Source organism: Heterodontus francisci, chromosome 12, assembly GCF_036365525.1.
Source record: "Heterodontus francisci isolate sHetFra1 chromosome 12, sHetFra1.hap1, whole genome shotgun sequence".
In the NCBI taxonomy this organism is placed as follows: domain Eukaryota; kingdom Metazoa; phylum Chordata; class Chondrichthyes; order Heterodontiformes; family Heterodontidae; genus Heterodontus; species Heterodontus francisci.
The window spans coordinates 83510618-83535922 of NC_090382.1; the positions used below are offsets into that span (position 1 = coordinate 83510618).

At 44.9% G+C, this 25305-nt stretch overlaps 1 protein-coding gene across 3 annotated transcripts in view; it reads right to left on the minus strand.

The window, feature by feature from the left end:
- LOC137375961 (long-chain-fatty-acid--CoA ligase 6-like) overlaps window positions 1-25305 on the minus strand; it is a 118152-nt gene that overhangs the window by 52714 nt on the left and 40133 nt on the right. For all 3 annotated transcript variants that reach the window (XM_068043763.1, XM_068043762.1, XM_068043761.1), the window contains 3 exons: window positions 24084-24116; window positions 23836-23887; window positions 12578-12651 (listed from right to left, as the gene is read on the minus strand). In XM_068043763.1, the coding sequence (XP_067899864.1) occupies window positions 12578-12651; window positions 23836-23887; window positions 24084-24116 (159 nt within the window). The remainder of the gene's footprint in view (window positions 1-12577; window positions 12652-23835; window positions 23888-24083; window positions 24117-25305) is intronic.

A 25305-nucleotide genomic window follows, 5' to 3' on the forward strand; every position in this document is an offset into this window, starting at 1 on the left:
ATATTTGCATTGTAGCAGGATGCAGCTGGAGACAATTATAGTAAACGCAAATGTCTCCCAAATATGATGACTGGTAGGAATACAGAAATTACCTACAGATGATGTACCAATCGCCAATTGCAAAAGATGATGAACAATCTGAATTCACTGGGTCATTGTTAACTATAAACAAAGCACAGATTCTCTGTCTCTTAATGTGGAGAAAATGCCTGGCTTCTGCTTGTTTCCTCTATCAGATTTTTGCTCTGTGGAAAATGTTGCAGCCCATATCTAACCAGTTGGTGATGCAATACATAGTGCTGGATTCAGAACAATTCTACTCGGAATGCCTTTAGCCAAAAGAGTATTTTTTAGTTGTCTAAGTTCTGAGAATAAATTAAATGTGAAATAATTGATTAGTTATATATTTTATTTTCCACAACTACCCTCTCCAACACTTCGGAGTTAAATTGTGAGATGAATTGCTTCAGTTTTCCTCTAGCACAGAAATATTATTGCCGAATTGTTACATTTTGAGGGGCATAATTTCAGCAGAGAGTGGAGGAGCAGAAATTTGTGATAGAATCCATTTCTGCTGGATGTCTGCTCATTTCTAGCACTGGTAAAAAAAATAATTTCTGAGAGGGGAGTGAACACTTTTTCTTTATGTCCCCCCCTGAGTCATGACAGGGGCTAAATTCGATAGCCCCCCAAAACAGGGTTCATGATGCGCGATTAATGCGATCTTTTCATTGTGATGCAGGCAGCATGTCAGCTTTATGCTGCCTGCTGTTTTAAATGATTTCAGTGCCGGGCGAGTGCTAATAGTAGGGGTTAACTGCCTGGACGATTCAGCAGGGAACTAATATTGTGAGTGGCTAGCATCAGTTAAAGCTAAATTGCACTGCTAAAGCCAACCTACACCTTTTCAACAGGGGTGGGGTGGGGGGGTGGGGGCGCGGTGTATTGTGGCTGGAGCAGGGGTCTGCAAGTTGTGCAGGAAAATGAGTCTGATCTTTGAAACATTAAAGAATGGCACAACATGGGAGACAGTGACACTGCACTGGAGGCCTTGATGGAGGATGTGGAAAGAAGGATAGATATCCTATATCCGCAGGGTGACAGGAGGGCCTCCAGATGTACATTCAGAAAGCAGTGGAGGTCAGTGCCTGGAGTCAAGCTCCGTGGACCTAGATGCAGTGCCATAAGAATTTCAGTGACCTCACGAGTGGTCGAGGTCCATGAATAAATCTTCAAATGCCATATCCTACCAACTACACCACTAACCTCAGACACTGCACAATTCATGACACCTGTATCACTCAGCTACCAACAATCGCCATCAATCAGGACTCATACCTGACTTTCATATACTCCACTGCACCCTCACAACTTGTACACACTGTCAGCTATTCAACCATGACAGCCACATCATCCAAATAGATTCCGTCTCTTTGAAGTCTCTTGAAGGACAAGGTAGTGCACAAACAGTGGCAGTAGGAGTTAACCGGTGGCAGATAGGCAAGCCTCCATATCCTGACCCCCATGGAGGATAGGAGGATATGATGCTGGCTATTATAGGGATGGCCATTGCTGAGGACAGGATGAAACCATTGAAAATTATGGTATCTGCATACTTAATCCACCTTCTCAAATCCCACCTCTCTCTCATCCCACACCATCTTCTGATTTACAAACTGCAGATGGTGTAAATATGTAGCTCTTTTTTCTCCTTCCCTGCACCACAAACCTGCTGTTGTGTCTTTCTCTTGTGAAATACCAGAGGTGAAGCCTGGCCAGGCAGCAGAGGAGCAACAAGGCGGCAATGATGAAGAAGACACAGCAACGTCACTTGCTTTCACGTTCAGTTACTGCTTGTAATTTAGAGGATAGCACAGGAGGTGGGATATGGACATGGTGAGACACCAGGCATGAGTGAGCTTCAGGCAGGGCAAGGGCCAAGGATAATGCAGATGCCTGTTCACCAAAGGTCAAATTTGCACTCCAGTTCCACTGCAGAACACTTAAATGGGGCAGCCTTCAGAAGAATGCTGATGGGTATAAACACCAAAATGTCTGATGCATTGGAAAGCCTGTCAGAAGGCCTGGGGTCAATGTCAAGGAGCATGGAAGAGTCCAACACCAATTTGGCACAGGGCTTTGCGCAGAACTTGGAGCCCATCCTTTCCAGCATGGAAGTGGCGGCCAAATCCGTTTGAACACTTGTGACGCCATGATGCATCGTCTCATAGCCAATGTCTCAGCTTCCCTTACAGCACAAGCAACCGCCACCCAACATCTGAGTGCTGCAGTGGAAGCTCAGACTGCTGCCATCATAGCTGTGGATTACAGTGTGCAAAGGGGCTTGCAGAGTGTCACAGCAGTCCAGCAATCTATCCTCTAATGGATCACTAGGACTACAGAGGTGCCACTCGGGGGAATGGCAGTAGCTGCATGGAGCACAAATCTGCTGTCCTCTCTCAAGAAGACAGCAATCGTCCTCCCACCCCTGCCACTCCTCCAGTATCCTGCCAGCCAGACAGCAAAGATTGCTGTCACCCAAGCCACGATGGTCCTATCCGCACCTGGGTCTTCTAGGGTTACAGCTGCTTGAGGCCATCTTCAGTCTCCCCCACTGAAAGTCACTAGCCTTCCACATAGGAGCACTAGGGTGGGCAAAGGCATATAGAAGACAGGCACTAAGGGAATGCACAAGAGTGATTAGTTGACTTTTGTGGCAATATGGAATAATTTCATACAAAAATTTGGCGTGTAATGTTTCTTTTGTGATGATATTTGTTTTTGCATTGTGGTCAAGCAGATGATAGGTCAGTGACAGAGGGAAGGGAAGGTACAGGGTTGTTGGGTTCATAGGGAATTGGGGTTGTCTTTACTGGTATTGTTTTTGGATGAGTTCTTCACAGATAGCCAGGCCAGAAAGGGGCTATGTTTTTCTCCTTGCTTCCTTATCATCCAGTAGCCAGCCTTTGATTTTTCATTTTCCCTGAAATGCAGCTGGCACAACAGACTGCTGCAGAATGAAGGCATCATGATTGCTGCCAAGATACTGGGAACTGACTTTCCTGTGGTAACACACCAGCTGATGTTGAGGGAATGGAATTCCTTTTTGTTCTAGTATAGGACAGGGGCGACATATGGTGCCCACAAAGGGATGTGCACGCAATCTATACATCATGGGGAAACCTGCAATTCTTGCGAAGCCACATGCTCGCTCCACCTGCTTGTCTCTGGCAAAAAATAATGAAATGTAGTTAGCTTTCAATTAATAGAGAGCATCAGTGCATGGCAAGCTTCGAGATGCTGGAAATATCTCCAGTTCCAGCCTGGTGGGAGCTAAATGCATAAAAAATTCACCGTCACAGCCACTGGCAATCTGGTCCTAGTCCTGCTCTGGGGTTGCAGTTGTGGCTCCAGCAGGTGGCAGATTTCAGTGAGGACATCCTTAATGAAGCATAGATATCACATACACTGTTCCTTGGTGAGGTTCAAGTAGAAGAATTGCTCCTTGAACACCTTGGGTGGATATGGCTGAGAGCCCTTTTTCCCCCTCCCCCTCCATCCTTTTAGAGCAACTTGCCCTGCTTTGTGTGGCCTCTGTTCATTCTCCAAGTCATCTTGTATTCCAAGGGAAATGCCCACTACTATTCCTATGTCTGTGAGCAACTGGTTTGTGCAGAAGCCTTGAAGTCAGCAACAACTCCTTCAGTATCTACCACACACTTCTGTATACTTTTACAACTTTAAACAATGATAGAAAGCACTAAATAATTGGAGAATCAACGCAACACCAAGATATTAACCAGCAGCCAACTTGTAAGCAGTTGATAATCCCTTTAAATAGCACTGGTGGTGAGAGTACATGTTCACCTGTCTGAGGTTAAGAGAAGCCATTAGCTGGAGCATTGAGCTCCAAAACAGTATGGCTGACTTCAAATCAGCATTGCATAATGACTGACACCAAGATCTCCCTGCTTTGCATAATTCCACCAGCTGTTTATTCTGCATGCATTAATCCCCTCACCGATAGGACATCTGGCATGACCCACCCCAGAAGTATGCACACATGGCATGGATGCCATTTTGGAAGTCTAAGGGCACTTGTAGGGCCTAGAAATTGGGGTCAAATGATCCTAATTTTGTGCCCAACATCACTTTTTAAAGCAGGACTGGTGGAATGCTGGCTCCTCCATGAACTGTGCTGGTTATGATGATTTGGAATTGTAGTATTGAAAGGGTAGTGAAAACATATCCAATAATAGCTTTCAAAAGAGAATTGAAAAAGTACCAGAAGGGGAAAAAATTTGCAGGGCAACGAGGAAAGAGCAGTGGAGTGGGACTAATTGGATAGCTTTCAACGAGCTGGCACAGGTACAATGGGCTGAATGGCCTCCTTCTTTGCTGTATCATTCTATGATTCTAAAGGTATTCCACTTGATGAATAATTGTATCAAGGGTTGTTTTATATCCCAGTACTTAACAGCAATTTAAGTTTGGGAATCTTGTAGTTAAGACAAATTAGTATTTCAGTAAGGATATTATCAGGTACGACTGACTGAAGCAATTAACTGATGGACATTTGAGGAAATATACTGCCTGAGATAGTACTGAGCTATACAGACCAGGAAGATCCTAGATTTGATCCCTACTAAATTAAACAATATCAAATGAAAGAGAAATATTAAGGGAGGGGAACAATATCCAGGGTTTCCAAACCAATTACTATCTAATAACCTTTCACCTGCTGGAAATGGTGAATATATGGATAAAGATAGATTCTGCATAGCTGTAATGCTGCCCATAGCCAAAGAGTCTGGTGACACTTAACAGTCAATTTTAATCCTGCTCACCTAGGTGGGCATGCGGTTAGATTTACCCATGGTGCTTAACTGCTGAAGTCCTGCTCCCTTCCTGAAGGTTCTGATTTTAAACCAGTGGGAAGAGAAATCAGAGCCAGAAGAGGCCCAAAAATGTAAGTTTGTAAAAAACATGTTTTAGACTTCCCTTCTGGGTCCAACAAGAGCAGGAGTGATCCTTTAGGCTGCACAAGGAATGTTGAGGACTGTCTGGAGCTTCCCAGATGCGCCGTCCCATCCCCCGGCTCACCAACCCCACTCTCTCCCCCTCCACCCCCACTCCCACCAACAGCGGCCCGAATTGTGTGGCCCTCCTGAAGACCCTCCCAGTGACTTAAGTAAGTGCTGGGGAGCATTGTTTCGGTCCTGGCAGTGGTATCCTGCAACTCGACATCCCCCTCCCAGGAGCATGAGTGGGTCAATGCAAATGAGACTTAGGAATTCAAATTTCCCAGGCATAATACTACTGAGCAGCAACAATTTGTCACCCACCTTGGCTCCTGCCTGCATGACTGCCACCCTGAACTAAATAAAGAATGGTCATTCAATGTGCTGGAGGTTGTTGGTAGTTGGTGAATCAGTGGTCAGTACTTTCAAGACAGAAGGGATGGAAATTGGGGAAAACAGATGCCATTTGAGCTATATTAGTTATAGTTCATACTATGAAGAGTAAAACCACAAGCAACTTAGTTATAAAATAACATTACTGGAAGAGTTGTGAAAGATATTACAGGAAAAATAGAAGTTTTTTCTTTGAAATGTTACCCATTGCCCATTATGCTCTATTCAATCTCATTTTACTTTGCACTGGTGCTGAAATGCTATCACAATTCTCGGTGGGTCACAGTGTTACTTTTCTAATAACAGTTTCTTGCTGTGTTATCTATTGCTTCCTTGAACTAGTGATTCCTTCTTATTTTGATTAGGCAGCACAATAACAGAGTTCATCTGGAAATAAACTGGTGGTTATTGTGAAAAGAAAGAAAAATTTGGAAAGTTTGTTCTTAAAATGCTACTGGATGAGTGAGAGTTTTCCAACAGCTATAGTTAACCTTATCTTGGGCTACTGGGATACTTGGGATACAGGGTCAACATTCCATTATTGTCCAGGAGAGAATCTGATAAGAAGGGACAACGTCTAAGGCTTTGCTACTCGCATTCCATGCAGAATGCTGTGACACAGCTACCTCAGAAGTATTTCTAATTTCTCTTCCAGTTATTACATATTTATCTTACATTGATTGTGAATATACTTCCTACAATATTGTGTAGTGACCTTGGCAGCTAATGTTAGTTGTCACTCCATAAGGCACATTGATTATATCACAGCTGTTAATCCTTCACAGAGGATATCATCCATTAAGTGCACAAAATGTGGCAACAGTAAAGGTTTGCTGTTTCACCAACCACTAGCAAAACAATTAATTCGCCAAGTCACAGAAGTGATTTCAAAGGCAGTAATCTTGCCTTGGTGTTCAGACATTCATGATCTGCTTTTGCTTCCATGGTTTGTGATGCCCTCTGAATTATTTGATCAGATTACTATGTTGTGATTGCTCTTTACTATTCATTATCCCCTCTCTGTTTAGAGCTCTTTGGGCTAGCATCACTTCCTGGCTCAAATCTTTTTGGAATAAAGCATTATAAAACCTGGTTCAATGAGGAGTATAGGAGAGCATGCCAGGAACAGTAGCAGACATACCCAAAAATGAGGTGCCAACCTGGTGAAGCTACAAAACAGGGCTAAAATGATTGCTAAACTGTGAAAGTAGCATGCTATAGCCAGAGCTAAGTGATCCCATAACTAACAGATCAGATCAAAGCTCTGCAGTCCTGTCACATCCAGTCCAAAATGATGGTGCACAATTAAGCCACAAACCAGAGGAGGAGGCTCCAAAAACATCCCCATTCTCAATGATGTCAGTGCAAAAAGACAGGGCTGAAGCACTTGCAACCATCTCCAACAAGAGATAATCTAAATAATCTCCCCTTGATGTTCAATGGCATTACCATCGCTGAATCCTCCACCAACCGTATCAGATGGTCACCTTTGACCAGAAACTGAACTGAACCAGCCACATAAATATGGTGGCTACACAAGCAGGTCAGGGGCTAGGAAGTCTGCAGTAACTCACCATCTGACTCCCAAAGCCTGTCCACCATCTACAAAAGCACAAGTCAGGAGTGTGATGGAATACTCTCCATGCCTGGATAAGTGTAGCGCCAAAAACACCAGAAGCTCGACACCATCCAGGACAAAGCAGCCCGCTTGATCAGCACCCCATCCACCACAGTAAACATTCACTCCTTCCACTACTGAAGCACAGTTGCAGCAGTGTGTACCATCTGCAAGATACACTGCAGCAACTCACCAAGGCTCCTTTAACAGCACCTTCCAAACTAGAACATTTAACACCTAGAAGAACAAGGGCAGTTGACGCATGGGAATGCCACCACCTACAAGTTCCCCTTGAACTCACATACTATCCTGCTTTGGAACTATATTGCCATTCCTTCACTCTTGCTGGGTCAAAATCCTGGAACTTTCTCCCTAATAGAACTGTGGGTGTACCTATACCACATGGACTGTAGCAGTTCAAGAAAGCAGATCCTCACCACCTTCTCAAGGGAAACTAAAGATGGATACTAAATGCTGGCCTTGCCAATGACGCTCATATTGTAAGAGCAAATAATAAAAAAAGGTGCCCGAGAATAGCCTTGGGGCGGTATATCTGCCGATTTCCCCTTCTTGTGGTGGGGTAGTTCCTTTAATTTAAATGCCACCTCCATCAATAACATTAGGAAATGAGATTGGAGACCTGATGTGGGGGAAGCTACAGGAGCAAACCTGTGTCATGCTCGTTTCATAGTACAATACATTGGCATGCATCATTACATAATCTACCAAATAGATCTTTAAAACCTATAGAAATATGATTGATCACCCTTATTAAAATGCCTCACATGATTTAAACTAGGATTTTGGAACTTTACAGTATTAATATTCACAACTCAAACATGCCATGAATTCCATACTTAAAGTGACACTGTCCACCATTATTTTTATTTTTGGTCAACAGATCAGTTAAGGGAGATTACCCATGGGGAGAGCTGAAGAAAATTACCTTCACAGCAGATTTTAGTTTCAACAGATTTTTTTTTTTTTTAAATCATATAAATCAAAATTTTGAACTGCTGAGGGGGAGGTAGTGAACATCAGCCATGAAAAGATAGAATTAACACTAAGGAAACACTGATTTGCTCATCTTATCAGTAAATAGCTACTTTTATTGAACATCATTGTATTTGTTAAAAACGTTGACTAAAATAGTTTTATTTTCCAAGAAGGATTGTCCCACTTCAAGTATATGTTTGTGACTCTCAGCAGGAGGCCATATCCACCAGGATGTAAGTGATGCATCTGTACTTCAGTCCTCACTAAAGTTTGCCACCTGCTGCAACTTCAGAAAGCACAGGGATCACATTTCCATGACTGTGAACGTGACTGTGGCGATGAAGTTTTATGCTTCGGACTCCTTCCAGGCATGAACTGGAGATATTTGCAACAACTTGCAGTTTGCTGTCCACTGTTGCATAAGGGAGGTCACGGAGATTCTCCATTCAATGAGAGCTAATTACATTTCATTTTCTTTTTTCCTCCCAGAGACAAGCAGGCAGAGTGACCACATAGCTTTTCTAGATTGCAGGTTTCTCCATGGTTCAGGATGCCATTGACTGCATGCACATTGTTTTGTGAGCGACGCACGTCAACTCTGCCCTATACTGGAACCAAAAGGGATTCCATTATCTCAATGCCCAGCTGGTGTGTAACCATTGGTACTGAATCATGCAGGTTAATGCCTGGTATCCTGGCAGCAATCATGATGCCTTCATTCTGCAGCAGCCTGCTGTGCCAGATGTATTTGAGCCACCACGGCAAACCAAAGTGTGTCTGTGGGTGACAAGGAATATCCACTGATGACATGGCTAATGAAACTGATGTGTAATCCATGCATACATGCACCGCATGCATACAATAAAAGCCATGCTGCCACAAGAAATGTAATGAAGCAGACTATTAGCATGCTGAAACAATGTCTCCGCTGCCTGGACTGTTCTTCAGGAGCCATGCAGTACTCGCCAAAGCACGGGTCAAGATTCATCGCGGTCTGCTGCATACCGCATCATGAGGGGACAGCTTTTGCCACCAGCTGTATGTCGAACAGTTGAGGAGCAGGAGTACAAGGAGGAGTAGGAGCATGAGGAGGAAGAGGAAGGGAGTTGACAACCTACACAGTCCCTTTCTGTCTGGCTGTCTATGTAAAACTTGTCCGAGTGCGATACCAGTAACTGCAACACTAATTCTCCATTCACCAACACACATACATCTTACCTTGCCTCCGTCACTGACCATCACAGTGTCTTCTTGGCCACAATACTGAAATAATCGACACCACAAAATAAACATTTCAAACCAAATTTATAAATGAAATCATTGCATTTTGCATATAAAAGTCAACTGATCACCCTTGTGCATTCCCTTAGTGCCTGTCTTCCATGAGCCTTTGCTTGTCTTAGTGCTTTGATGAAGCACTACCAGAGTGGCTGCAGCAATGCTGTTTGAAGCTGCTGACTTTCAGTGGAGGAGACTGCAGATGGCCTTGAAGTATGACCTCAAGCAGCTCTGGGGCTTCAAGGCCTAGCTTCAGACTGCACCATCCTGGCTGGCTGACAGGCAACAGCAAGGGCATTAGCAGAGTGGCAGGGCTAGGAGGACACATGTTGGTATTATGAGAAAGGACAGATGGTTTGGGCTCAATGGAGCCACTGCCACTTCCCGGGGCGGTGCCTCAGCAATTTTAGTAATCTGGAGGTCAGATTGCTGGACTGTTGTGAAACCCTGCAAGATCTTTTGCAAATTCTATTCCACATACATGACGGTAGTAATCCAAGTTAGCATGTCAGCAAGCTGGGCTTGCATGACAGCAGTCTGAGCATTCACTACAGCACCCAGACGTCGGGCGGCTGTTGCTTGTGCTGCAATGGAAGCGGAGACATTGGGCCTCAGATGCTGCATCATGGTTGTGTTCACAAATGTAGTAATAGAGTTGGCCAGCATTTCCATGCTGGAAAGGGTGGGCTCCAAGCTCTGCACAAAGCCCTGTGCCAAGTTGTGCTGTACTCCATGCTCCTAGACATTAACTGCAGACCCATCAGCCTTTTTCTGTCACTGAAATCCTCATCGGAGTCCTCTGCAGCAGAACCCCTGTGTGACCTTGCCCTCCAGTGAGCTGGCATCTGCACTCACCTTGCCCCCTGCCCTGGCTGCAGCGCATTTGTGCCCAGTGTCTCACCACGTGCAGATCCCGCCTCTAATCCATCCTCTAAGACATGTACTGTGTCAGCATCTGAGCTGGTCACCATGGCTAGGATTTTGCCCTGGCAACAGAGGTCTCGACCACCACCAAAAGCGCCGGCCAGAGCCCAACATCACCTCTTCTGGGGAAGGCCTGCTGGATCAAGTGCCAATTAGACACTTAAGTGGACAGTCACAGGCCTTCCCGGAGATCAAGGACCCCGGCAATGGAAATCCTGTGTGCTGAGAAATGCCAGCCAATCAGGTGGAAAATAAGAGGTGCATTCTTACACCATCTGCAGCTTGCAAATCAGAAGAGAGTGGGGATGAGTGGAAAGTAGGATTGACTATGAGGATATAGTCATCTTTGACGCTTTGAGCCCTGCCACTAGCAAAGCCTTCAACAATGGGCCTCCCAATAGTCCCCAACACCATTTCCTCCCTGGCAGTTAGGACATGCAGATGTGCTGACCCCTCCAATTAGCTCCTGTTTCCTCCATTTGTCTACCACCTTGTCCTGTAAGAGAGAGGGAAATGTCAGTGAGTATTACGCAATCTGCTGGCGTGATGCGGCTGTCACAGTTGACTAGTTGGTGCAGGAAGTGAATCTGAACTGGGAAATATTGAAAATGGGACAATGTGCAAAAGAGCAGGCTCCCAGGTTTTCGATGCTGCACTTGTGGGCCTTTGTGGAGGAGGTGGAAAGGAGGAGAAATGTCCCATATCTGCACAGGGCTAGGAGGCCCTCCAGCCACATGCTTAAAAGGCAGTGGGAACAGATAGCAATGGAGGTCAATGCCAGTCGTCAAACCCAAGAACCTAGATACAGTCCTGCAAGAAGTTCAAAGGCCTCACACAAGTGGTCAAAGATCAGTGAATGCATCTTCAAATGCCATATCCTACCAATTGCACCACTAGCCTCAAACACTGCTCACTTCACCTACCAATGATCTCTATCAATCAGGACTCATACTTTCATATGCTCCACTGCACCGTCACACACTTAGCACTGCTATAAGCCTCATACCCACATCTGAGATCTTGCATATCCTGCCAACCGTATACAGGTTACTGACGCATCGTGATCCCCATGCCCGTTTTTGGGGGCTATCCGATTTAGCCCCATTACTTTAAATTCAATGAAATGCTTAAAGTTAGGCTTGTTTCAAAGTGCACTGAACACATATTGCTCAGAAAGAGTGAGAATCACCAATATTGCAGTTTGTTGCCCACTTCTTAATTCACAAATTACATCGACTTTACTGCTGTTCTAGATCAAATGCACCTAAATAATGTGTCTGATGGCAATGGGAAGAAGGTTAAGACAATCAAATGTTACTCAAAGATCTAAAGGGACATAATTGGTCATAGAAATCACTGCAATAGCAATTATTTCCCACAGGTGATTTATATTTTTTTCCAATTCAGGATTGCACCCACCAACACCAACACCATCCTGATATAACCACACTCTGGATCACATACTTGGTCCAAATCTTCACAACTCTGGAAGTTATAGTAACACAGCAGCACATTGTACTACAAAATGAAAAACTGAAGTTCCACTTCTGGAATCCTCTAAATAAAGATCTGAATTTCAATCATACTGTCAGAGGAGTGCCAAGAAGATGCTTGATGGGTCCCATATGGGTAGCTCAAGAACTGTACTGGAAACATGTCACCACCCCACCAGAATGGCTGAAAAATAATGCATTGTTCGGGGTGGGGAAACCTTTAAAAAAAGTCGACTTTTTTTTTTAAAGAGCAAAAGGAAGATATTAAGTCTTACCATGGGTTTTCCCTCCCATCAAACCAAGGGAATTTCAAGAGTGACATAAATTTTTAGATTTTGGGATAATTTTATTTAAACCCTATGTGTCATGATATTATCAGGGACTGAATTACTGAGGCCAACAACATAGGGAAACTGATTCATCAGCAGAAGCACAATGACTAATGTTAATTCAACTACTTTGCATCACCAGAGCCAGCAACTTTCTCAAGTTGGGTTCCCCAATTATAGCCTATGTCCTTACTATTTAATAATGAAAAATCAACATGTTCACAGCAAAAAATAAAAATCAGTTCAAATCAATCATAGCTCTTTGTAACATTTAATTTTTGAAAGGATACTATGGCTGCACTCATGTGAGCTCGATGTTCACTGATTTAAAAAAAAACAGGTTCTCAAAATCAATTCAAAACATTTGTCAAATTGAAAACTACATAAGAAAATATCAACAAGTTGTATAACTTCATTTGTATACAATGTCAGCAGAGTAATGGGGACTGAAAACAATACTTTCTACATGGCAAGTTTTGTATCATTAATTTACTTGCAGCCAAACAGCTGTGTGTATATATTCACCTCTGTAACTTTCAAAAAGCCTGAAAAATCAGCTACCACATTTCCATGTGTGAGCATGGCGCCCTTAGGATTCCCTGAAAGAAAAATTACATTGTTAAATCAATTATAATAAACCACAAAATAGAAGCCATCATAAAAAAATCAACTAAGGCCATGTAAGAAAGAAAACTGAGAAACGAGATAGACGAATCTCCAGGACCTGATGATTTCCACCCCAGGGCATTAAAAGAGGTAGTTGAGAAAATTGTGGATGTTTTATTCATAATCTTCCAAAGTCGTCTTGATTCAAGAATTATTTCTCAAATTGGAAAATTGCTTATGTCACTCCATTATTTAAGAGTGGGAAAGATAAATCAGGAAATTGTAGGCCTATTAGTCTAATGTCTCTTGTGCAAAAGTTACCAGAGTTTATTAAAGACAGAGTGACTGAGAACTTGGACAAATTTAAATTGGTCAGTGAGGACCAGCATAAATTTGTAAAGGGTAGGTCATATCTAACTAATCTAGTTGATTTTTTTTTTTTGAGGATGTCACAAACGTGCTAGATAAAGCAGTGTCTATGAATGTTATTTATGTCGACCTGTAGAAGGCAGTCAACAAGGTTCCAAGGAAAAATGGAAGTGCAGAAATTGGAGGCAACCTTTTATTATGGGTAGGAAATTGGTTAAGAGGTACAAGACGAAGAATAAGGATAATGGGTATGTACTCCAACTGGCAGTGTGCGACTACTGATGTCCTCCAGGGATTTGTACTGGGGCCTCAGCTTTTCACTAAATTTATGATTGACTTAGGTGAAGGAACAGAGAACCTTAGTATCATCAGAAAACTTGGATACAAAGTTAAGTGGCATAACATAGGTGGGAGCAGAACGTTGCATTGATAGAATAAGTGATTGGGCATACGAAAATATGAATTAGGCGGCCATTCGGCCTCTTTGTGCCTGCTCCGCCATTTAATAAGATCACCTACCCCCAATACCCTTTGCCTCCCTTGTTAGTCAAGAATTTATCTACCTCTGCCTTAAAAATATTCAATGACTCTGCCTCCACCGCTCTGAGGAAGAGAGTTCCAAAGACTCTTAACCCTGAGAAAAAATTTTATCCTCATCTCTGTCTTAAATGGATGACTCATTTTTAAACTGTGCCCCCTAGTTCTGGTCTCTCCCACAAAGGAAAACATCCTTTCAGCATCCACCCTGTCAAGTCCCCTCAGGATCTTATTTGTTTCAATAAGAGAACCTCTCATTCTTCGAAACTCCAATGGATACAGACCTAACCTGTCCAACCTTTCTTCATAAGATAACCCTGCCATCCCAGGTATCAGTTGAGTGAACCTTCTCTGCACTGCCTCCACCGTATTTATATCCTTTCTCAAATAAGGAGACCAAACCTGTACACAGTACTCTAAATGTGGTCTCACCAATACTCTATACAACTGTAGCAAAACATCCCTACTTTTATATTCAATTCCCCTTGCAATAAATGACAACATTCCATTTGCCTTCCTAATCACTTGCTATATCTACATACCAACCTTTTGTGATTTATGTACCAGGATACCCAGATCCCTCTGTAACTCTAACTGAAATCTTTCTTCATTTAAATATGCTGCTCCACTATTCTTCCTGTCAAAATAGATAACTTCACATTTTCCCACATGATAATCCATTTGCCAAATATTTTCCCACTCACTTAACCTATCTATATCCCTTTGCAGACTCCTGATGTCCTCTTCACAACTTACTTTCCTACCTATCTTTGTGTCATCAGCAAATTTAGCAACCATACATTCTGTCCCTTCATCCAAGTCATTGATCTAGATTGTAAATAGTTGAGGTCCTAGCACTGATCCCTGAAGCACTCCACTAGTTACAGCTTACTAACCCAAAAAAGACCCATTTATCCCTACTCTCTGCTTCCTGTTTGACGACGAGTCTTTTATCCATGCTAATATGTCACCCCCTACACATGAGCTCTTATTTTGCTTAGTAACCTTTGATGTGGCACCTTGTCAAATGCCTTCTGGAAATCCAAGTACATCACGTCCACAGGTTTCCCTTTATCCATGTTGTTTGTTACTTCATCAAAGAACTCCAATAAATTAGCCAAACATAATTTCCCTTTCATAAAACCATGTTGACTCTGCCTGATTGCATTGAGATTTTCTAAGGGCCCTGCTACAGCCTCCTTAATAATAGATTCCAGCATTTTCCCCATGACAAACGTTAAGCTAACTGGCCTGTAATTTCCTGCTTACTGTCTCCCTCCTTTCTTGAATAAAGGAGTCACATTTGCCATTTTCCAATCAGATGAGACCTTTCCACAATCTAGGGAATTTTGCAAAATTTAAACCCAATCTGTGACAAATGGAGTTCAACACAGGGAAGTGCGAGACAACAACTTTGGACCCAAGATAGATCAAAGTTTTCTCTAAATGGTAAAACGATGGGAACTGTGGAGGAGAGATTTAGCGGACTAAAGAAATCACCAGAAAATAGTGGGCAGCTACAAAAATAACGTTAGTCTTCATCTCCAGAGGGCTGGAATACAATGAGCTGGAAGCTATGTTAAAGTTGTATCAAGTCCTGGTGAGGCTGTACCTGGAGAGCTGCATTCAGTTCTGGGGACAGCACCTCAGGAAGGATACACTGGCCTTGGAGTGGCTGCAGTGAAGATTCACCACAATTACACTCAGGTTAAAAGGGTTAAATCCTGAGGATTGGCTACTTAGACTAGGTTCACATTCCCTCAAGTACAGTAAGTTAAGGGGTGATATAATGAGATGTTCAAAGATTTAATAGGTTAGATAGAGAGAAACTATCTCCTGTGAGTCCAGAGCAATGGAGCAAAATCTTTAAATTAGAGCTAGGCCATTCAGGAGTGATGTAGAGAAGTGCCTCCTGACACTAAGGATAGTGGAAATCTGGAACACTCTCCCACAAAAAGCTGCTAAGCCAATGGAAAATGTCAAAACTGAAATTAACCGATTTTTTTTTTTTTAGGCCTTCAAGTTCAGTGAGTATTAAACACCTGAAAATGCATACAGGAAATTCTGTTGCAGTGCCTTCAAGCGCAAAACGGAGGGGGGTGGGGGGGGTGGGGGGTGGATGTGGGGGAAGAGGGGGTAGATTCACGCCCAATGGGCTGGATTCTATGAGCTTGCTGCCAATTTCAGCGGTGAGCTGATAAAATGGCGGCCTGCCCGTGCGGGCCACACGCCAAAGAACCGTCATGATCTCAAGTGCGGCGGCTCATTTAAATAGCAATGGAGTCAGCTGCCTGTGCGCAGCCACTGATGCCATTTTTAAAGGGCAGTCAGCCCTGCCGGGATATTAAATTTTTAAAGAAGTATCCCCCCAGAAATACATAAATAAAGTTCCAACGCCCCTTTCCCACCCCCCCCCCACCAATAACAATTACATGAACTATTTGCCCTTCCCCCCACAAAACACTTACCTTTAACATCTGACCTTCCCCCCCACCACCCCCCCTTCCAAATATGCACAAAGTTTAAAGTACAACCCTTCCCACCAGGCCCTACACCCATTATGTTTATTTGAACCCCCTCACCCCTGCACTGAAACTTAGCTTCTCCACCCGCCCCATCAGCGTCATGCCTCGTTTCCCCGGACGGGGATGTGAAGGCGTGGGAGGGATGGCCGCCGTACCGAATATCGCAGCGGGCCCTCAAGCTCGTGGGTGAGTATATTTAAATTAATTACCTTTATTGATTTAAATAGTCAAATTGTGGTCCCCTTATCCGGGGGTGGGGGGGGGGGGGGGGCCGCCACGGAGTCTCGCCACTGCCGGGAGGATTGGGCTGGGCCCTGCGCCGTCGACATCCATGGTGGGCCTCATCCAGAGCCATCTTCAGGAACCGCACCCCCCCACCCCCATCACGGATCACGAATGTCGAGGGTTGCTCAAGATCCAGCCCAATATTCCTGTGCCTTGTTTTCAGGTGCTACTTGAGTATTAAACCTAGGAAAATTACCCGTGCGAATTTAGTGTCAAGTTATGGTCAGTTTGTTCTGTGATCCATGCTCTTTAGGAAATTCATTGAGATTATTTTAAATGCAGTCAAGAGAGAGGAGAATGTCAACTCATCAGTCAAGGCTGGACTGAACCGAACCTAGGCTGCAGAAATGAAAGAATGTTCCAACCACATGGTAGAAGAACATGCAGCATGACCTTGATTATATGGAGGAGTTAACAGAGTCGGGCAAGTCAAGGCTGGAATGGATTCCATTTACTGTTGGCTGTTGTTTTGTAAAAAAAAACACAAGAGTAATGGGATGGTGTTAATATATTAAAGACATTTTAAAATAAATAATCAACAATTACTATAGTATATTTTTAGCTGGGTGTCAAGACCACTACAGTTGTGAAAGAATGAAATTAAGGATTAACAACAATGATTACCCATTTGCGCCCAGTCTGGCCTGATTAAACCCGCTTGTGTTTGCAGGTTCAGGTCATCAGCCAAGGTCCAAGATGGAACAGACACAGAAATAAAAGAACAGCATTTTACCGGCCCCTGCAGCCTATGATGTGGATTGGCTCCCTGCTCTAAGGAGGGAGGCTGCTGATTTGCCTACTTAAAAGGCCCAATTCGGGGCCATTTTATGGAGCAGCCAGCATTTGCCAATGGTGGAGAGCTTCCCCCCTCTCCCGCCACATAGGGAGGCCACCAGCTTAATAGAGGTGGCCTCCCTGCAGCAGCCGGGGAAGCCATTGGAGCCAGAGGCACAAAGAGGGGGCCCCGTGCAGGCAAGGAAGCCTCCTCAGCCCACTTAACCCCAGTGATCTCCCAAGAGAGGTTTCCCCTCCAACCACTGGCCTCCTGAACTTTTCATTTTTTTTTTTTATTACACTTACTTGTCTGCGCTGCTGAGGTCTTCTGCCTGCCTCAGCAGCGACCACCTCTTCCATTGGCGCTGCTGAGGCTTCAGAGCTGCTGGCCCTCTGATAGAGCTGGCAGTATTGGGAGCCTGCATGCCATCCTTAATTGGACGATGGGCCCACAGGTGGACAATTAGGAGGCTGCTTGCAGTAAAATCAATGAGGCAGTCCCACTGCAAGCAAATGCGGACTTGGGACCCGCTTTCCACCACAATTTTTTTGTTTGTCCAAAATGTACTTTATTCAGAAAAATCTGCAAAAAATTCATGACAAAACAGTACCAAATTGACAATACAGAGTGCAAAGGAGATCAGTTTCCTTCAATACAGGAGTGAGTTGCCTCACAACCCTTCCATTTCATTTTACCTGCCATGTACATTTTGCAGCAAATCCATATTTTCTGGATACAGCCCGAGGGGTTTTCCATGGATCCAGCCCCTCAGTTCACCTTGGTGGGGGGACCTTACACAGTCCTCTTTCCCCATTGAGCCGTTGCCACTGCTGCCCCAAGCTTTAGTGCGTCCCTCAATACGTAGTCCTGGACCTTGGATTGTGCCAGTCTGCAACACTCGGTCATGGACAACTCTTTGTGCTGGAAGAAAAGCAAGTTTCGGGCAGGCCAAAGAGCGTCTTTCACCGAATTGACAGTCCTCCAGCAGCAGTTGATGTTTATCTCGGTGTGCGTCTTTGGGAACAGCCCGTAGAGCACAGACTCCCGTGTTACAGGGCTGCTTGGGATGAAGCTCGACAAAAACCACCGCATCTCTTTCCACACCTGCTTTGCAAAGACACATTCTAGAAGGAGGTGGGCAACTGTCTCTTCCCCACCAGACACCTTGAGGGCACTGTGCGGACAGTGTGAGACGCCGGGCATGCAGAAAGGATCTGACGGGGAGGGCTCTTCTCGGCACCAGTCAAGCTACATCTTGGTGCTTGTTTGAAAGTTCTGGTGGTGACGCATTCTATCAAATGACTTGGGCAGCCTGCTCGGGGAACCATCCGACCGGATCCACCTTTTCCTGTAGGGCCTGGAGGACATTCCGTGCAGACCACTGTCTGATGGATTGCTGGTCAAAAGGTGTTTTTCCGCATAAACTTTTCCACGAAGGATAGGTGGTACGGCACGGTCCAACTGGATGGAGCGTTCCGTGGCAATGTGACCAGGCCCATCCTTCGCAACACGGGGACAGATAGAACTTCAGCACGTAGTGACAATTGGTGTTTGCGTACTGGAGGTCTACACACAGCTTGATGCAGCCGCACACGAAGGTGGTCATCAGGATGAGGGCGACGTTGGGTACATCTTTCTGCCCTAATTCAGAGGTTTGAACATCGTGTCCCTCCGGACCGGGTCCATTTTGGATTCCCAGATGAAGCAGAAAATGGCTCGGGTGACCACCACAGAGCAGGAGTGGGGTATGGGCCAGACCTGTGCCACGTACAGCAACAAAGTGAGTGCCTCACACCTGATGACCATGTTCTTATCCACAATGGAGAGAGATCGCTGCTCCCACATGCTCAGCTTATGGTGTACCCTGGCTACTCGCTCCTCCCAGGTTTTGGTGCACGCCCCGGCCCTTCCAAACCATATCCCCAGCACCTTCAGGTAGTCTGACCTGACGGTGAAGGGGACAAAGGATCGGTCAGCCCAGTTCCCAAAGAACGTGGCCTCACTCTTGCCGTGGTTAACTTTGGCTCCCGAAGACAGTTCGAACTGGTCGCAGATACTCATCAGTCTGCAAACGGACAGCGGATCCGAGCAGAATACAGCGACGTAGTCCATGTACAGGGAGGTTTTGACACGAGTGCCTCCACTGCCTGGGATTGTCACCCCTCCTATGCTCGCATCCTTCCTAATAGACTCAGCAAAGGGTTCAATGCAGCAAATAAACAAGACAGGGGAGAGACGACAGCCTGTCTGACTCCAGATTGGATTGGGAAACTGTCTGATTCCCACCCATTGATTGAGACTGCGCTACTGATGTTTGTGTCGAGCAGTTTGATCCAATTGCAGATTCCCTCCCCAAATCCCATTTTGGAAAGCACGTCCATCATGTAGATGTGCAAAATCCTGTCAAAAGCCTTGTCCTGGTCCAGGCTGATGAGGCAGGTGTCCACCCTCCTGTCCCGTACATAGGTGATCGTAGCGCGCGACTATCAGAGATCTTCCTTCTGGGTACAGTGCAGGTCTGGTCAGGGTGAATCACCAACTCCAGAGCAGACTTAACTGACTAGGACTTTGGACAGAATCTTGTAGTCACCATTAAGCAGTGAGATGGGCCGCTAATTTCGGATTTCTGCCCACTCCCCCTTCCACTTGTAGATGAGGGTGCTGATGCCTTTCCTCGTGGATTCTGACATGTTGCCGGCCAGGAGCATACTGTCGTATACTTCCAGCTGGTCTGGGCCGACCCAGTCCCACAGGGCCGAATTCAACTCAACCAATAAGCCATCGCTTCCAGGAGTTTTACTCGTCTCGAAGGACTTGACGGCCTTTGTCAGCTCGTCCAGAGTTAGCGGCTTGTCCAGTCTCTCCCTCATGTTATCATCTAAGACCTCTGTGATAGATGACAGGAAGGATTGGGAGGCTCTGCTGTCTGTGGGCTACGCGTCGTACAGCCCAGCATAAAAGGATTTGTTGATCCTTAGTATGTCGGACTGCGAAGACGTTACCGAGCCATCCTCTTCCTTCAGGCTGCTGATCACAGCTCTGTGTAGCTTTTGGAAGTAGTAACGTGAGCACGTCTCATCCTACTCAATGAAGTGGACTCTGGACCGGAAGATGATCTTGGAGGCCTCCGTGGCAAAGAGCGAGGCCTGCTGGCTCTTCATCTCAAGGAGGTCCTCCTTGACCTCGACCCCCATCGACTCCAGCCGGACCGGATTTTGCATTCTTTTCTGGAGTCGGAACATTTCTCTCTGTCTCTCTCAGTGGGAGCTGTTGGAAGACGGTCAGCCGCTCGCTACATTGAACCAGGGAGTACACATTGATCAACTGGAGCAGAGCATTGCTGTACATTACATCTGTTATGAGGAGGCGACAGCCCACCACCTCCTTAACCTCAGAGATGAAGTTACCTCCCTGCAGCAGAATACCCAGGCCGGAGGAACGGGAATCATTACCCCGACCAGATCGATGGCCCATGGGACCACCATCGCCTGTCGGTGCTGAGTTGTGGTATTCCACACTCCTGCAGAAACAGTAGGTCGGCTTTGACCTTGGCAAGGTAGTCCAAGGTTGAAACACACCGCGTAGTGGATTTAATGCTACACACGTTAATTGAAGCAATCCTTAAACCCATTTTTAAGTTAGTTGTTGCTTCCCACACCACAGTCCCAGTCCTTTGGTATGTTTCTGCACACCCATAGTGTACACAAGCTGTTTCACCTTCGTTGGGCTCAGAAACCCCTCCTGGTTTCTCATGCAGGGTTTGTTCCGCTGGGGTGACATCGGGGGGGCAGGGGAGGGGAGGGGAGGGGGGGGTCTTGTAGGCAGCAAGGATTGGGTTGTCCTCTGCTGCTGGTATCTTTCCCCTCTGTTCCTCCTTGAAAACATCACTGCTCCCAGCTTCCTGGAGCTGGAGTGCACCAGATGTGTCGTTGCTCTCTGTCCCGGAGCTGGGATACGCTGGCCATGTCGCTAGGTTCGGCGCTTTGGGTTTGGGGCGCACTGGGCACAGCTTCCAGTGCCCGGGGGCTGGGGAGGGGGGGGGGGGGCTTTATCTTCCAGCTCCTTTGAGTTCTGCCACTTCTTTTGCAGGTGCCTTCGTTCCAGCACTTCCTCGTCCAGTGAGGAGGAGCTGCTGTAGTCTGTCTCAGATGATAGCCTCCTCTTGCCACTGGTTTGGGTGGTGGCCTGTTCCGCTTTTGGAGGTTTTTTGTTTGTGGTTTTCCTTTGTACCACTTGCCACTGGCCTGTTTGTCCATCTGCTGCCTCCTCCTCCATTGATTCTGTCTGTGGAGGAGGGGTTTCCGGGCACAGGGTAGGTGTTGGGTCACTGGTTTCAGCTGCATCCCCTTTCTTCTCCTTCTCAGGTAGACTTTCCTTGCTACGGAGAAGGTTGCTTGTCTCCTTTCCAGCACCTGACGCATTAGTTGTTCCTTCTCCCGGCCTTTTCTTGGAACTTGTCACCCGAGCATAACTGAGGCAGCGTTTGGGGCAGGTTTATAGAGGAGGCCTGCCTCACCGCACAGGTTGCAGGACTTACTCTGCTTACAGTCCTTGGTCTGATGGCCTTCCTTCTTGCAGGCAACTGTGGTGCAGTTAGCTGCCACGTGACCAGATTTGCCACAGGTGCGACAAACTCTGGGCTGCCCTGCATAGACCAAGAAGCCTCGACTTTCCCCGATAGCGTAGTTGGAGGGAGGGTGAATGATGGCTCCATTGGCATCGACCTTCAAGGTCACCTTGACCTGCCGCTTGCTGGTCCAAATCCCAAAAGGGTCCTTGACATCAGTGCTGCTGCCGGCCACCTCGACGTACCTGGCGAGGAAGGAGAGTACATCCACGACAGGAACATGGGTGTTGTAGAGGTGAATTGTCACCACCCGGTCACGTTGTGATGGCAGCGTGAAGAGTGGCTCCGCTTTGAGGATGGACAGCGGCGCCCGGTCCCCTTTCTCCTTGAATACCTTCAGGAACTTGATGCATCCCATCACATTCTTGAACGTCACGTCGAAATATCCACTGCTGGGGAAGTCCTGCAGGCAGAAGATGTCCGTAGCTTGGAATCCACAGCAATCGATGAGGATTTTCTTGATGAAGAAGGTACAGTCAACGGTGCATCTCCTTCCTTGTCCTTCACCACCACCCAAAACAGTGTTACGCACACCCTGGCCTGAAGCTCTCGAATTGGTTACAGCCATTTTACTCAAAGCCCACTGATCATGGTCTCTTCCCTGCCAGGTAAGTATTCCCCTGCCAGCTTTCCACCCCGATGGAGTCCTGAAGCCCATGGTAAAATTCAGGCCAAAATCTCAGGCCTGCCACAGTTATAGTAACTACCAGTTTGCACCTTTTTGGTTACTTTCCAAAAGCAGTAGCCAGAAGGCCTCCACCTCTGATCCCATAATGCATCACAAATCTCCACCCCTTTTTTCTTTCCTTTGTACTTGAAAGCTAAGTCTTCCCCAGGTAAGCCGAAAATGAAAATCTGCCTTTATTTGCCCAATAATTACAACAGTTAGGAGAACATATGCATTTATAATGTTTTTAAGAGGATTAGTTTTCAAAATCAAGACACAAATGGTATTAATGATAAGCCATACGTTTTATCATACATAAATGTATTTGGAATGGTTAGAACTTGGCATTTTCATCAAATGCAATTTTAGAGGGTTTAAAATGTCAATTATCAACCTTTCAGATCTATGAGAATCTAGAAAATTGGAACTTTAATTGCTGGAAGCTGCATTGATAGAATGGACCAGAGCGCAAAACAGGCAGTATCTCATTGGCCTCTGGTAGATGCCCCGCTTGATTCAATTCTATTGAAGCAGGCAATTCGACACAGTTTGTTTTGTGATACTGCCCAAATGAATTTATTCCCAAAGATTATAAAGAGTTTATCGTGGATATTTGACAATCTGCAGTAAAATAGGTATTGTGGACAAATTAAAAATTCATGATTCTGAACTCCATGAGAGATTTTCTTAACCATGTCAAAGTAATGCTCGAGAGCAGATGTGTCGACAGGATTCTTAGTACAACATTGCAGGCAAGCTGCATTACTGCAGTGGTAGGGGACAGATACTATTTTGCTTAGCAGTTCCTATGGAAGCTAGCAAACGGCAAGGTAAAAAAGATCTCTTATATAATAGCCTTTTGGAAAAAATGCATTCAAAAGGCAAAGAGTGGGAATGATTTGCAATTGTATTTACTTTAACTAATTAGAGAATTTGACAAAGTTCTACACATTTTAAGAAAACTGATATGAGTGGCGAGCCCCGAATTAAAAAGATGTAGGGTCTGTGGGGAATACAGATGGTCTTGGACCACCAAAGTACAAGTGTGAGCTGTACTCCTGATTGAAACAGTGTCATGGATTTAGATGAAGAAAGTGCGCTCCCCAGATGGTTCAATAGGTACCAAGACACACTGACCAAGAAGGAAGCTATCTATCCCCCAACCAACATCACTAAAACATATTATTTTGTCATTTATCTCATTGACATTTGTGAGACTCTGCTGTGCACAAATTGGCTGCTACATTTCTCTACACTACAGGAGTGACCATGCTTTAAAAAGTACTTCATTGGTTGCTTCCCTGGTAAGGCACATATGGGTCTTGAGATAGGGATGCAAAGTTTACTTTAATGTTTAATGCCATTAATTAATGTCACTTCTTATGCACATACCTGTTGTTCCACTAGTAAAACAGACAATCGATAGGTCCTCAGGTCGTGGAGGCTGAGAATAGAAAATAAAAATGAAGAAACGAAGAGCAGTGCAAGCTGTACAAGAAATAAATCTGAGCTGAAAACTAGAGAAGGATACAATGTATTCATTTATGCTGGCTGTTATTGATGTCCATTTTCAAGTTACTCGTCCCTAATATGAATGACATATCCACTGAAAAGAAAGTCAATTAGATTACTTCACTCACCACAGGAGTTTGCCTGTTCATCCGTCCAAGGTTCTGAAAGCAAGAGAAGAAAGTGAACTGGGACACATTTCATCTTTAAATCATGTTTGTTATTCAAACACAGCCCTGCAAAGGATGCTATTCACTCACTGGCTAACTATCAAGTAGCAGAAAAAAAGAAAATGCTGCCATGTGGTTTCATTCTTTATTCTGGGCTTTTCAATGAACACTGCTGATAAAACACTACAGAACATAAACTATTGAAAAGCATCATAGAATGATTAGCAAAGGATTTGCAATTGTATAGTGCTATTTCTATAATCTATTTAAAAACAAAATCAAATCAATCTGGGCTCATGTTAAAATTGGTACATTTTCTAACTTTTGTACCCTGTGTCAGTATTGTGCCCTCAGACCAAATGCAAGTGAACTTCCCTACCCTAATCCTAATGTTAGAAAACCAATTTCCCCCACCAGTCATCCTTGTGGCCTCTCCGAGAGATGGAAAAGTTAGTGTCAAATGCAGCAAAATTATATGCTTTTTTGTGCTGTTGACACATGCCATTGTTGAGGCTGTCCAAACTCTATCTTTTTCTACTGGTTTGTTACACACCTTTTGCAACTGATCAGCACTGCATGTAACTTTGTTTTGATCTCATTTGATATGATCCTTTCAATTTAATTTAATTTGAATTAATTCAAATAATTTTATTGGCAGAGCCTCTTTAAAGGGAGGTACTTGATTCCATCCCTGTGGAGATACATGTCTGCTGGCCTGTTTAAAATGGGAGCTCTTCAGTGTTTATTCAGATGTCATGTCTTGTGTTCCATTGGGGGTAATTTTAACACAGTGAGGTAACTCTACTCCAACCCTCCCACTTCTGGTTTTAATGGAGATGGGTTGAGGGGCAGATAACCAACTCACTGCAGGATGTTTTGGAAACCCCTACCTGAACATTGCTGAAAAGAGAGATATGCTGCCAAAGCTTTTTGTCTTGCACTCATCAGGACAAGTGCAAGAATGCCAAATTTCGAATAATCACAGCAATTTATAGCACAGGAGAAAAGGGTGCTAATTGGTTGCCAAGTCGACTCTGGACGAGGTGTTGCCATTGAGAAAGCAACGGGGAACTTATAGGTTCCCCAAGCTTCCGGGTAATTCAAAAAAAAAGCGAAAGACATGAACATATTCCTTTTGTTTTCAGAAAACAGGCCCCTGCATATGAATGTATGTCGCTTCTAG